Source organism: Lissotriton vulgaris, chromosome 8 (assembly GCF_964263255.1).
Source record: "Lissotriton vulgaris chromosome 8, aLisVul1.2, whole genome shotgun sequence".
Taxonomy (NCBI): Eukaryota; Metazoa; Chordata; class Amphibia; order Caudata; family Salamandridae; genus Lissotriton; species Lissotriton vulgaris.
This window is the reverse complement of record NC_141696.1, coordinates 449,915,077-449,930,435: the sequence shown is the minus strand read 5'-3', so window position 1 is coordinate 449,930,435 and position 15,359 is coordinate 449,915,077. Positions and strand designations below refer to the sequence as shown.

General features: G+C 44.4%; 1 protein-coding gene across 1 annotated transcript in view; it reads right to left on the bottom strand.

Moving 5' to 3' along the window:
* The window catches only part of LOC147697160 (ATP-binding cassette sub-family C member 5-like), a 2,119,944-nt gene that overhangs the window by 887,270 nt on the left and 1,217,315 nt on the right, over positions 1–15,359 (bottom strand). Inside the window, exon 13 of the mRNA XM_086934231.1 lies at positions 2,586–2,658. Within this exon, the coding sequence (XP_086790357.1) occupies positions 2,586–2,658 (73 nt within the window). The remainder of the gene's footprint in view (positions 1–2,585; positions 2,659–15,359) is intronic.

Here is a 15,359-nt window from a genome sequence, read left to right as displayed (position 1 = left end):
GGGGCAGGGGCAGCACCAACCATTTATTTAAATGGTGTGGGTGGGCCTCAGAGAACTCAGCAGCACCGCTAGGAACATTTAAAGAGACTCAAAATAAGAGCCAATTACCACTACGGCTGTCAATAGGACTGCTGTAGGACTGCCACACTGGCAGTCCACCCCCCAGATTACAAGTGCAGCGATGGGACCACCACAGGAGAGCTGAAACTGCTGGGCATTAGTGATCCCATGGCAGTGGTGCAGAGGTCAGAGGCCGCAATATGCTAGCGCTGGCTCTGCGGCACGGCCAATCATATTATGAGTTTCCTCTACGGGACCCTTTTCATTGTGGTGACACCGCCATGAAAAGGGTTGTGGTGAGCAAACTAATGGGGCCCTACAGGTCCCCCTGTTGCCTCTGCACCTGAGGGTGCATGCAGGGGGGCACATAGTAATCCCCTTGTCTGTATGCACCCCCTATTCCTGCACTGCATGGACTGCATGGTCCATGCCATGCAGAGACGTGTTTTGGCGCTCCCACAGTGCTTCCTTTCTAAAGCTCACATATGAGCATTAGAAAGGCACTGCTGTGGGACTGCCAAAGCAGGACCACTCAACATGGATTCCAGTCGGAATTCGGCTACCAATCTGACTACAGGTTTGAGATTGTTGCAGCGGGTGCTAGTGTTGCGGCCCACTGCAGCACAGCTAAACTCGTAGTCAGGCCCTAAGTCTCCTGGGTCATTGAATACATGGACCCAGGAGAGCTCATCATTATTTTCAAAGCACTCCGAATTGGAGGTGTATGCTCTTCAGCTGGAGGGCAAGTACTCTTTGTGGTTGGTCCAATGGTTGCATTATGTGTCCAGAAGAGTGCTATAGAAAGACTCCAACACATATTTATGGTTATTTTGATTAAAAGTGATTTATTTAAAATATTGTAGTAACAATAAGTATTAGTAAACATTACAATGTGTGTATTAATAAGGAATGCATTAGATGAATTATAGTTATTGATTAAATTGGTTTTATTGGTAAATTATGATATATGGCTGATTTATTAATGTAGTGACCTTCTGACAAGTCCAGTAGGCCTGCCGTTTTTTTAAAAATGAATGTGGTGGCCAGGCCCTGCAGCCAACCCCACTCTGCCTGCAGTCATGCACTTTGGGGGGATAAGAATAGTTAGAAATAGTAATAACATCTTAATTTATGTTAAAGAAACCATGGAATGTCCCTTAAAAAACAAAGGTTAAAGTGATGTTATAGTTCGACATGGTAATCATATGTCACATTATACAAAACAGACCTTCATAAATTCACTGAAAAAAACCAAAGGTATCTATAACTTGCAACCTCGCCATGCCCAGCCTATGACCTCAAATATTACATCACTCATGTCATGTTCTATGACATTGAATATATATATATATCTACCTGAGAAATTCACTAAAGAAACCAAAAGTTAAGTGACATTATAGACAGGTGACTGAATGAGGTAACGAGAAATGTGTAAGAATAAAAAAAACACTAAAATAACGGGGTATAATTTAGTGAACTAACTATAGCTTGCACCCCACTAATACATTGAGTATCAATTCACATATTAAATCACTCACGACATGTTAAATGACATTATTGATGACATCACTGATGTCATTTCAAATTATATCATTGAAGACATTACTGATGGACCGAAATGGTCAATGGGAGAAAAAGCTCCCTTGATCAATGAAAATAAGCTATTTTTGAAATTTTTTGCTACCACAGGATTGCAGCTGGACCAACCGTCTAGATAGATCTAACTTTTTCAGATGGTAACTCCTTCATGCACAATTAAATGCTAATTTCTCAAAAACTGCTGAACAGATGTACACCAAACTATATAATGCACGCAATTTTAGGATTAACAAGGAAAATCAGTTTGGGGATCTTCCCTTTTTTCGGGCTCACGTTTTAGAAATCAAATAACATTTCCATGAAGGAGCCAAGGCAGACAAACTTTTCGGTTGGAAAGTTTTATGCAGACTAATCAAATGGCACTAAAGTTACTAAAGAAAAAAGAAATTCTCTTACTGTGGAAATTCTGACAGCCTCTGTGTAATTTGTGTGCATATAACAATTAAGTTAAAACAGTAAAAATTAACTTACTTGTGAAGTAAAGTAGCACACCCCTTAGAATATCATGTTTTACTTTGCTGGTATTTACATCAGAAGTTACTACATCACGATCATTACATCAGAAATATTGTTTTATATCATGACACTTTACATTGGGAGTACTTTATTTGGCATGTAAATTGTAAGTATAGTTTAAAAACTCTCTAAGTGATGCCTGTGATATAATTACTCGCTATGTAACTCCTGCACCATCACTTCGAAGAATTATTTTGATGCTTGATGATTGTGTTCATAATTTTATATCATAGTGCCACCTTGGAGCCACGTGTAAAGCATATAATGAATGTAATCTGAAGAAAATATCTAAATGTATATTGTGACCTGAGCATGTCTATTATCTGTAGTTTGGGGATTTTGTAAAAACAATACAAATTAATCCAACAAAAGCAAACTTATTTAGAAGTTCATAATTTACAGCAGCTTACTTCCGTCATGTCTCCTTGAGGTAGACAGGCAATATCAGGATACAAACAGCATGCTTCCAGTGATGCATTATACCTATAAGAAAGCAAACGATGAGACAAAATACATATACATTTTATCTAATCTTAAAATAGAAAGTATAGCAGTGTTCATGTTTCGGGGAATAAATCCTGTAACTTTAAACAACCTGGTTGATTCCAGGACACCTAAAACGATTTTGTCATTTCATCATCTCCATAACTTAGCTCTTTTTTAATGACAGGGTTGATAGCGCACCTGGCAAACAGACCTTTTATTTATAAAATACTCAGAGTGGACTTAGGGTCCGCATATTCAACAAATGGCTTTTATTGACCAACCTTTTACAGCCACTTGCTTGAGAGTTGTTAATCATGTCATGGTTCAGTCCATAGAAGTACGTCGCTTTAACCTGATGCACGCTTTCTCCCCAATTCAGTGCTTACATCGAACTGCAACGATGGACTACTTTACAGCTATACACCTCTCTACCTGCTCCTGCTGTCTCCCTACTGTCTCTCCTCTTTCCTGTGTGTCAAGGAGCCCACCATCCCTTGCGCTCCTTGCTTCTGCTCCCCCTACCTTTGATGAGCTTGTTCACCACCTTCTCTCGTTCCCCCCCAGCCCACTCTTCCCTGCTCTCAGTTTCTTCTCAGTGCCTAGTTTAAATGATGGGTAGAGGGATGGCAACAAAGCCTTCATTATAGGTGTTACTCTCTTTCTATGTATTAGAAACTAAAGTAGGTTTAAAATGAAGGCTGCCTTACTTTCCGAACTTTAGTTGACATAGCAAAAACAAGCATTGGTAATGCATCGGTTTCGCATATGTAGTAAATAAAGAGTGGTTTTCATCAATCATCGTGCGGGAGAAGGAAAGAGCTCCCTGGCAGCTAACACGGGAGTGGAAAGGATGTGGTACAGCTTCCAGAGCTATTGACTCAAGAGCTGAGGATACCCGTTCGAGTATCGGTGGTGCCGGGCAGCATCCTGTGATTCTTTGAAAATCACTTAATCTCTCCGGGTGATAAATTGTTAAATAAATATACTGCAAGAGTAAAAGGAAAAACTTAATGAAAATATAGTTCCACTAAAGCAGATGTTAACAGTATTTTGGTGGCGGGAAACTGATAAGAGAAGCAGATGAGGAACAAGCATTAGTAAAAGCAGGCAAATATGCTACAGCCAACAAAAATGGAGGAAAGGTAAGTGACATGCACATGAACCAATAAGAAGCCAGGAAAGAGAGGAGGTGGAATGTAAGTCCTTGTTAAGTTGATATTAAAAACAAAAGATTTCTCAAGCGCAGCGCAAGCGCTGTGCAGGCAAAACCTAAAACGGGTGCCTTTAATCACCACAACCTTTTGTTTCTTACATTTGCAGGCTATAATGCACTTAGGCTGAATATGTTAGCACATTAAACCCAGACTCACTTGCTTTGCCAATGCTGGTTATCTATACGACTGGAAGAACCAGTGCGTTTGAATGTGTGGAGACCTGCTCTATCTAGCGGAGTTCTACCATTACAGGCCTGGAGATCCCAGCTTGGTGTAAATGTAGTAAGTTGGGCTGCTCTTACTGACCACTTGATAAAAGGGAGGTCCAGGGATGGTTTGCCCCATTTGATGTCAATGTCACCTTTTAAGTAGTTAGGGAGAAAAGCCAACAGTTCAAATGTGGAACTGAAATCACCTCTTATCAATAGGAGACCTTTCACAGAAATTTCAGCTCAAATAACTTGCAAGCAGTGGGAATGTGGCTGTTTCTCAATTACGGTCAAAGGCTCTATTGTAGACATTAAGAACCCTAAACCTTCGACCGCGGGGTAATTGTATGCTAATACCCATGATGTCATTAGGATCAATCTTCACTTCTTTGATGTTACAATACTGAGATGTCTTTATTCAAAACGTTAAGCCCCCAGATGTTCTCCTCTTTCCTGGATGTACAGCTGCTTTAGAGTATGAGGAGCATCCTGACCAAAAAAACGGGGCCCAGTTGCCAGTTCTTTTGAAAGAGGCAAATGTCGAGAGTATGTCAATAAAAGTACCACAGTTAGGATCTTCCACTTTGGAGCCCTATCCAGCCACATTCCAAGAGATGATCTTTAGGAGGAGAAGGGCTATGACTTCCTCAGTACTTTGCAACCTGACCCTATCACTAGGATCCCACAAAAGATCTTTAGAAAAACAAAAAACTATAGAATGCTTTGGGCATCAAGGGATAGAATTTTCAACTACTAGTTAAGAGTGATTAATACAGTCCTCTAAGTGCACCTTGGCTTGCACATACAAGCAAATCCCTACCAGACAGCAAGAGCAGAGCCTTCTGTTGATGCTAGGTGGGAGAGTTTGTCACTAGATCACTTCAGTGCTGGTTTTAAACTAGAATGTTGTTCGCCCCATCTGTTGAAAAGTACCCCTGAAGAGTTCAAGAGGGATAGGAAAGTAAAGTTGCCAGGGCGGTGGTAAATGTAAGCATTGCAAGGGCAATGGAGACTGACAAGAGAGAATGAAGCAAGTAAAAATATCTCTCTTGAAAAATTGACAAGGGTGTCCAGGCCTACTCCAGGCTATGATGAGCTAAAACGGGCCCAATCTTCGCCAGGGTGAATGCCCCGGAAAGTCCCACGCTGTGGGATTCTGACTCCAGTTTAGCTGTCGCTAGGCAGCAAGGCTGTCTGGGGGACATGGTCTGGGCTTCATGCAGGCAATGCCATACATCAGCTAGCACAAATAAAAGGTAGTCTACTAGAAGCCACTTTTTCAGCCCTGCCTGGCTTAATTCACATCTGAACTGAAAACCGTTAGCTTGGCCCATGTCTTCACGTCAAACATTTTCTGTCAATATTTGTGACCTGGTGGTTTTCTGCCCAGTGAATGCATCATTCCTTGTGACTGAAGGCATATATTTGACCATTACTGTTTGAAGCACTGAAGGCAGAGCAGCGAATAAACCCTTAGCTTCTATTTTTGATCTTTTTCAAAAGCCAGCAATGGTTCAATTAACTAAGTCTAATTGCATGCGTGTTTCATGAACTCTTGCCCACAGATCTGGATCAACATCCACATTTAAACCTTCTGCCTGTTTTATTGTCTGTTTTCCCATAACTTTCACTTTAGAGAGTCCAGATGCCAGTGAGCCAGCCTTGGCGCTGTCAATCCAACCTTGGGCTGCTTCACTGGGACTTCTGTTTTGGACTGATTCTGCTGAGATGGAATTACTTCTGACCTCCCTCGTTCCAGCTAGGGTTCCCTCTGCCGCCTGTTGCTGTCCCAGGTCTAGCTGCAGTCACAGTTCTATGCTCCCTATCTGCTTCGACCACGTCAGGTGGACTCACCTCATGAGGATAGTGCTGCTGCAGGCCCTGGTGTTGAAGCTTCACGCCTGCCATTTTCTCTAGCCAGCCACCTGCTGCAGCATTGTGGTCCCCACATGCGGTCAGCAGGGGCGTAACACAAGCCCCCGCAGCCCCCGCGGTGCGGGGGGCCCCGCACTCCTGGGGGCCCCGGGCCCTCAAGTAAGATCTGCCGCTGCTGTGACAAATGGTGTGCAGCTCGGGCCCCGGCCGGGGCCCCTGTGAGTTTGAAATGGTGCGGTGGCCCCGGCCGGGGCCCCTGCAAGTCTTGAAATGGTGCGGGGCGGGCGGGGGCCCCGGCCGGGGCCCCCCTGGGAGTTGTCAGTCAGTCTTCGTTGTAATTGTGGGCCGGGGGCCCCGAGAGTAAAGAGTCCGACATGGTGGGGGGGCCCGGCGCCGGCTGCGGGGCCTGTGACCACCCGTGTGAGACTGTCACTGAGGCTGGCAGTTGTTGTGTGTGTGGCATGGCTGATGTGCCCCGGGGCGGCTTCCGCTCTGCTGAGTCAGTAAGTGATCGCAGGAAATAAATGTTATACCAGGAATTATACATGAGATGGAATTACTTCTGACCTCCCTCGTTCCAGCTAGGGTTCCCTCTGCCGCCTGTTGCTGTCCCAGGTTTAGCTGCAGTCACAGTTCTATGCTCCCTATCTGCTTCGACCACGTCAGGTGGACTCACCTCATGAGGATAGTGCTGCTGCAGGCCCTGGTGTTGAAGCTTCACGCCTGCCATTTTCTCTAGCCAGCCACCTGCTGCAGCATTGTGGTCCCCACATGCGGTCAGCAGGGGCGTAACACAAGCCCTCGCAGCCCCCGCGGTGCGGGGGGCCCCGCACTCCTGGGGGCCCCGGGCCCTCAAGTAAGATCTGCCGCTGCTGTGACAAATGGTGTGCAGCTCGGGCCCCGGCCGGGGCCCCTGTGAGTTTGAAATGGTGCGGGGCCCCGGCCGGGGCCCCTGCAAGTCTTGAAATGGTGCGGGGCGGGAGGGGGCCCCGGCCGGGGCCCCCCTGGGAGTTGTCAGTCAGTCTTCGTTGTAATTGTGGGCCGGGGGCCCCGAGAGTAAAGAGTCTGACATGGTGGGGGGGCCCGGCGCCGGCTGCGGGGCCTGTGACCACCCGTGTGAGACTGTCACTGAGGCTGGCAGTTGTTGTGTGTGTGGCATGGCTGATGTGCCCCGGGGCGGCTTCCGCTCTGCTGAGTCAGTAAGTGATCGCAGGAAATAAATGTTATACCAGGAATTATACAGTCAGTAAACCCACATTACAAATTCAGAAGGGGCACGGCCACGGGCACCCCTGCGCCGGCGGGCACTCTCACTTTGATGCAATCATCATTAAAATGGTGCTGGGGCCGCCCGTGAGCAGTTTATTTTTTTTTCATTCTTTCGAGGATCAATGAAATGGCGGCGGGCCGGGATGAATGCGCGCGGCGCGCACATACTTGTCCAGTTACACTGTGACGACTTTCACTTTCTATCTAATAATTTCCGCCGCGCGCGTATGCGCGTGGGGGATGGGCGGCGGGGGCAGGGCTGGCTGCTGGTGAGTGACCAATGCCCATTACATTTGGCACTGCAGCACATGCGCAATCGCCAGGTGCCGTGGCACAAACACGCAAATGCAAGGTGTGGCGTGCGTCACGTGTGGCATCAGGGGCGCACATAGGGCCATAATGAAGAAGAAGAGTCCAGAGAAGACAAACAAAGCCAGGCCCACCCACGCTCAGAGTCAGAGAGGACTGTCTGACTCTGAAGTTCTGAACAACTGAAGTTGAAAGTACTAGTAGACTACTGAAGTAAGTCCTTCCGGCGTCCCGTCACCAGTGCGGGCCGGGCCTTCTTTATCATTTAAATGATTGCCCGGCAGCGCTTCCCGTCAGTAAATAACATAGCGCACCTGGCAGCCTGGTGGGCAGCGCCTGCTCTGCGTACTGTAACTGACATTAGAATAGTCTGCACGTTAATGAGAGCTTTCCCCCCCACCCCACCACCCCTTTCTGATTGGCACTGGGCAGGAAGAGATTGAATTGACAGGCCGGCTGTGGTGGCATGACTGTGCCTGGGGGGCGATCTCACGATGGTAAAGAATGGCATTCACCGAATGCTGGGTATGCGAGAGACTAGCTAGTAACTGACTAACTGAAGTAAGTCCGTCCGGCGTACCGTCACCAGTGCGGGGCCTTCTTTATCATTTACATGATTGCCCGGCAGCTCTTCCCGTCAGTAAATGACATAGCGCACCTGGGCAGCGCCTCTGCGCACTGGTACTGGGGCATTAGATAGTCTGCACTGCAGGTTGTTGAGAGCCTCCCCCCCCTTCTGAATTGGCACTGGGCAGCGAGAGGAGAGGTAGATTGAATTGACAGGCCGGCTGTGGCCCTGTGCCTGGGGGGCGATCTCACGATGGTAAAGGCACTGAATACTGGCATGCGAGACAAGCTAGGTTCACCACGTTTATGATGAGGGCCAGCTCACTGACAGAATGGGCAGGTCAGAGGCTGTGTCATCCAAGTATGTATTTCAGCATGAGGCAGCATGGGAACTATCAACTCTTCTAACGAATCGTGCTTGGCACAGCATTCAGCATAACCGACAGCCATAATGAAATATAGCTTATAGTCCCGTCCTACAGTAATCATTACAATGTCAAAGGGACTAAACTTATAACTCAATAACTCAAAAATCACTTGATAAAGAATATCAGGAACTCCACCTAGCTCTAAATGTACGTCTTCACTTTAGAAAGGTGGCCCTCAAAACTCTGGCATATCCTACCGATCAACTAATGTGATCACAGGTTATTTATACGTTTGGTCTGTAATAGTTTAAAAGCTAATGTTTTGCTTGTTACTCAGATTTGGTAGATAAAGTGGGGTCTACACAAATAATATATCAAAGATTGGCTCACCATAGTACCCGGGAGAAATAAAATTAGATGCAGCATGGTTCAACTGTGTCCTTATATTTGATACCACAGGCATTCAAATTCAGAAGAAGTAGCAGCAGTAAGGCTGAAGAATAAAACGGCAGGGCCTGTTTTAGCTGTCTGTTACACCAGTGTCACATTCAGAGCACTCCACTTCACTCACTAAAACCTCCTTGGGAGGATGTCAAAGTTTCTCAGAAACAAAACAGGCATCACATAAATGGACTCTTTGAGCATCCATACAAAGGTCTACTCAACAATGCTTGGACATGTCAAAGCACACATGGAAATACTTAGTTTAAAGATAAAGGACACCACCTCTGTAATGTTCTCCCCACCCCATGAATGATTGCACCATACCAACAAAAAGAACATCAAAACTAATCTTTCTGGAAAATCTCATTCACTCTCTTGTAGAAACAAGAAAACGTCTGAAAGCAATTAGGTTCACAGAGCTGCAATGAACACTTTAATTCATTTATGTAGAATTAAATTAAAGCTATAAATAATAGCGGGATACAGAAGATAATATGTTTTCATTTGCTATTGTCTTTGTGTTTATACTGATCTGTTTCTTTGTCCAGACTTCAACCTCTCCATATTTATAACTGTAGAACAGTTTGTTAAGCAGGCACTTTTTTATGCAGGCTTGATATATAAGGAAAGAATTATGGGTGTTATGTGGTAATAGAGGTTAAGTGAACAGCTGTAACTCTGATGATATCACGTATGTTTGCTAAACGTTTTTTACATTTCCCTGCGCTTCTAAACATACACATGGATCAGAGCAGAGGTCAGGTGACGTCTGTCTGTCCTCACGTAATGTTGCGCATGGTCTGCGGGATAGTAGCAAATGGATGGTAAAGGCACTGATTGCTGTGGGTATGCGAGCAGCTAGGTTCACCACGTTTTTGATGAGGGCCAGCTCACTGACGGAATGGGCAGGTCTGTCTGTCCTCACGTAATGTTGCGCATGGCCTGCAGGACAGCCACATTCATGCCGACTCATGGAAAAGATGATGATCCTTGATTTCATTTAACGTGTATGTGTCAGACTCAAAGGCTACTGATCAATTGCTTATTCATTTTTTTTATTGCTCTAACCAACCAGCGCTGGCCACCCAAGCTACAGACTAGAATGGTTCTAGAAAAAGCTCGAAAAATAGGCGGCGCACTAACCCAAGCAATAACAGCACTTCATCATTGGAAAGTCTGTAGCAACGACATAATGCATTCTTTGCAACAAAAAAAATCCCAAATGAATGCAAAGTTTTCTTTAAGAAGACCATCCCTGGTAATAATCTGTTGAATTGTGCAATTCAACAGGTTATTATCAGTGATGACCTATGTCAAATGCACTTATGCATGAAACATCATGAGAAGCAAGCTGTGGGAGTGCAGTTTCACAAACTCAGATCTCGGGTTATGGTTCCCCTTATGTTTTTATTGGTTCATTGAAGCAGCCCCTTGACTGCAAATGCTTTACAGAAACAGCTAACACTTTGCTAATAATGCTCCCTGCAGTGAGAGATGGTTTGTTCGTATGTCTCCAACTCCCTACAGTATCCTTTAGATATGTTACTCGCTAACCCCAGGTCCATAGAAAACAGACACCAAGCAATACATTGACCTGGCACTCTCATGTCTTTTGTCACTGCCTCACCCCTGCCTCTGTTAGTCCTTTTTCCCTCAGCTTGCTATATCCAAGATGCGCACGTGCCAGCAGACAAAATTCAGGCAAGAGAATCACAATTTTTGAAGCCAAAAAAGGGTTATTTTAGCTGTCTGTCGACTAAAATGAATGCTACTTCAATATGTCAATGTGGAAAGTACATCACCCGATTCTTTTTTTAAATCTCCCACTTTCCTTTTCTAGAATGTTAGCCTATATGAGAATGAACCACCTGAAGGGTCCTGGATGGGATCATGCATTATTAGTGGGGCATATCCTCCAAGAGACCTTATATCCAGCAACCTGCACCTGGGTCTCTGCAGCGGGCGAGTCCAAGTTCCAACCTTCGCTCCGCAAGCAGCCCTAACTCCCCTCGTCCTCCAAGTTTAGACGTACGTTCTACAGAAGGGGCAGGTTGGCTAGTGCTGAGTATAGTAGAGGGTAGGCAGAGGTGGATTTCTTTGTTGGAGTGGGTCTTTGGCAGTTATTGTTTGAAAGAGAGACAAATGTCGTTGCTTTGGGGATGTAGCCCATTCTTGTACTTTTTGGTGGTGGTACTTCTTGTTGAGAGTTCCAGAAGACCACCTGTAATGGGGATGCTAAGGTGGTTTGTCCATGGGAAGGCGATGCCAATCAATGTTTATAGTTTTTAGTGGAAGATAATTTGAAATGTGTACTCTGAGGTATAGATTGTCATTAGGTACTTGCTAATATGGTCTGTTTTTATTCTACATACAGTGTTATTTATGGTGTTGCTTGCACTTGTCTGTAATACGTGTACTTTCAATCTTGTATTTAGTCATTGTTTACACTACAGAAATGATAAATTAAAACAAACATCAGCATCAGTGTTCTGAAGCATCCAAACCGTTTTCTTCCTCAGCCTGGCTTGTTTGCGTGCCTGTTTTGCCGTGCTTACTAATAAAGACATTATCATTGACATTCCTTCCTCAGTTCACGTTATTATCATGCACAACCCTTGACAGTCGCTAGTGTGTAGCGTGCACATAATTCAACAGTCTATTTCTCTTGACTTTCGCAGGATACTGAGTTATAGCTTCTGTACTTCTCATGTAGATTGTCAGTCGAGTTTTTAAGGAATTGCAGGTTTGGGTTTCGCTTTCAAAGTTTCAAGGTATTGTCAATTCTATATCAGACCCTTCATAGTTGTTCTTTGTTCTTCAGCCATAGGCAGTTCATGAGACAATAGTATCACTCCTTGGGATTGTTCGGATTGCTGCCTCAGTTAAATTATCTGCTTTTTACCAGGATTGTTGCAAATGGCATAGCCTGTATGTTGAGAGTGTTTCCCACTTTCTCACTAGAACTTACAGAAAGACAATATAGAGGCATTTTATTTAAATGTTGGAGGTTTCAAAGCAAAATATGACAGATTTCTGCGTGGTGGGGCAAAGTGGTACATGGTGGGCCGCGCCGCCGGGGGGAGGCATGGTGGGCTGCGCCGCAGGGGGGCCCCCTCCATGTGCTTTGCAGGGGGGCCCCCTCAAGTTTCGTTATGCCACTGGCGGTCAGTACTCGGAGCCCATGGGTACCAGGCTGCTCCCTTCCCAGCTAGCTTGCTGCCTCTTTTTTTCCCTACGGCGGCCATTGGCTTTCATCACTGGTTTTGTAGCACACCCCAAGGGGGCAGATAAGTACAACTTATAATCTGAATCCTGTACCAAAAAAACCAACTCTACAATTTGTAATGGTATTTGGAAAACAAAAAGTGTTTGTCCGGATTCTACACCTGCTGTGCCTTCACTTTATGAGGTACAGATCCTTCATTGCTGTCGGTAGGTTTGGGCACATTTTATAATTAATGATGGGTGAGTGGGGGTATATACCACTGAATATCATGCTTGTTCTATCTTTGAGTTTTGCCTCACACAAACACCCCTTAATTTCTAAAGAAATGTTCTAGCAGTACTCAGCAGTCACCTTCAAAGACCTCAGGAGGCTAAGTCAAGTCATGAAACTGTATTTGATTTGACAAGCAAATCATAAAAGCACACAAGTAAAAATTCATACAGTGGGATAAAACAAGAGGTAAAGTGCATAATTTAATTATAATATACAAATGTATTAACATGTGGCTAAGTCGAATGGAAAAGACAAAAGGTGGAGGCAGGTTGGTTATAAATAAAAATAACGGCACACATTAAATCTGTTCCCTCAGTCATTTCACATCAATACTGTTATGAGACCAGAAAAATGTCACTCCAATCCTGCGGTTTAAACAAAGTGCATGTGTAAACTTTAAAGAAATCATCATTCTCACTACATACACTACATTTTAATAGACTCATTTATCCATATCATCTATGTATTTTGAGCGCACCTTTCATAAAATTCAGAACAGCAACACAGATATCAGAAGGGTCAAGAGAATGTAAAACAGAAACCTTCTCTGTGAGAGAAAGGGTAACAAGGCATCAGTATTGGAGGCATACATTTAGATCTCACATTTTTCTACAATGCACAAAACAGTACAAAGTGCAAATTGGACTGTTTTGCAGGACTGTCACAAGGACAGGGCGGGAGGTTATCACACCATCCGCCTTGGTTGGGGAAAGCTACAAGAAAGTGCACCTTGCCCAAACAAAATCTCGCTAAGTAAAATCTATTTTGTGACTCCAGAGGAAAAGATAGATAAAATTGCATCTGCTTTGCAAGGGGACTGGCATTGCCCATACTCAAGGAGCCTTGCTGGATCAATAGCTGTTAATGGTGTGCACTAATGCTTGATTATTACAAGGATTTAATTTAGGAATTTGCTGGAGATGGCATTTTAGAAGAATCATTAAAAAACTCTATTAGATCCAATTCACTAAATGCTCATTTTAGGTAGCCAAACCACGGAATCCTCTCCGCATTGGACACAGAGAGACAGTCCATAATAATGGATCTTGAAAATTCTAACTCCGGTGTGTGCCCGATTTTCACCCATAATAGCAAGGGAGCAAGGTCGATGCGATCCTCTATGTACTCTAGACCCAGTTCTGTATCACAGAACGAGATAGATGCACTCTTGGGGACCATCAGGAGCTTTCTGATGCATGTATTCTCCACTAATTGGAGCTTGCCAGAACTCCTACCACCCCACACTCTAACCCTATAGGTAGCGATTGAGAGGCATTTAGCTTTATAGAGTGTGGTAATTTCCTTGAAAGGCTTCTGTTTCAGTTTTTCTGCAAAGCAAAACAGTACCTCCATGGCTTTAGTCATTTGCTGTTCCCTTAAGGTAGGGGGTTCCATGATAACTGGATATTAAATACAATGCCCTAGATAAGAGAAATTTTGAACTTTCTCAATCTGATTACCCTAGACAGCAAAAGATTGCGACTTTGAGGACTTAGGGCCACACACCATAAAGTAAGACTTTTTATGGTTCTCCTCTAAATCTAAAGACGACATAAAGTCTACACAGGCCTCTAGAGATCTCTGGAGGCTCATGGCTGTCCTTGCAATAACGACAGCGTAATATGCGTAGAGTAACGTTGTGACATTTTTGCCAATCTAAACTCTTTTGTAGTAGGTGGGCTTCTAGGTCATTTCAAAAAATGAGAAATAAGAAGGGGGCCGATATACAGCCCTGAAGGACCCCCCCCCCGTCTAGACAATTGAGTGTGCTCTCTCACTGTCATTACCATAACGTATTTTGACTGCAGTGTTGAAATTAGGCCTACGCAACAAAACAACTAAGGTTCCTCCTCCCCATATCTCCCATTATGCTCCACAATCTGTCACGATTGACGGTATCAAACGCACTGGATAAGTCCATGAAGGCCAGATCTAAACAGCACTTCATGGACTTAGTCAGACCCTCCAGGATTTTGCGATTTCACGGTTTGCCGCGAAATCGGCACTTTTGTAAAAATGCTGCGATTTTAACATAGTGCCCGCGAAATCCAGACATGCCCAGTGTGCCTCCATCCCCAGCCTTTAATACACAACATAACATATTTAAAATCAGTGCACCCCCTGAGCTTGTCACCATATTTTAAAGTGGTTTATAGTTGTTGTTGTCACCGTTGACTTTGCAATCTTGGTGAACGTTACAACGTTATAATTTAAAAAAAGTAGAGCTTGGAAGCTCCTAAAAGTAATTTTGGGAGACTGTGCAAAATAGATACCCAGCAGTAATCTACTTTGAGCAACAACAAAAAAGTCAATGTTGACAATCTTCTCAAACTACAATTTGAAACGTTATCAAGAAATACTCAAACCCCAAAGTGAACCTCAAAAGGGAGGAGGTGAAAACAAAAATCAATAAGGACTGGAAAAACATGGCTTTGAAAAGACGTCTCTGTACTGCGAAGCTTATGTGTATGAAAGGGACATACACTGTTCTTGCCAAGAGTTGTAAGCCAAGAACCCTGGAATATCAGCAGGGTTTGCATTGTGGGAGGAAATGAGATGATGGTGGAGCTGTAACCTGTGACTACGTTTTAACAGCAACGGTTTGTCCAGAATGTTTGTACCTTTGAGCGGGGACCCTAGAATTATGTCTGCGTTAAGGGTAAAAACTGTGCAAAAATACATTTCTTGGGGGCGCTTTGTGGTATCTGGACTTCTATGTTATGACTTCCCTCTCTGTAGAATACTCATGTAATGCAATCCTCATGTGATGTCACTTTATAGAATGTTGGGAGTTAGATAGCCCAAGTTGCCTGGGCTGAGCAGCATGCTGTCTGCTCCTGGTGGGGTCTCCCTATGGCCTTGTTCCTATCTTCTTATCATCCTGTAATTCCTGTAACTATCCTGGAATAAACCATCTCTAAACTTCATGATCACTTGTGGACAT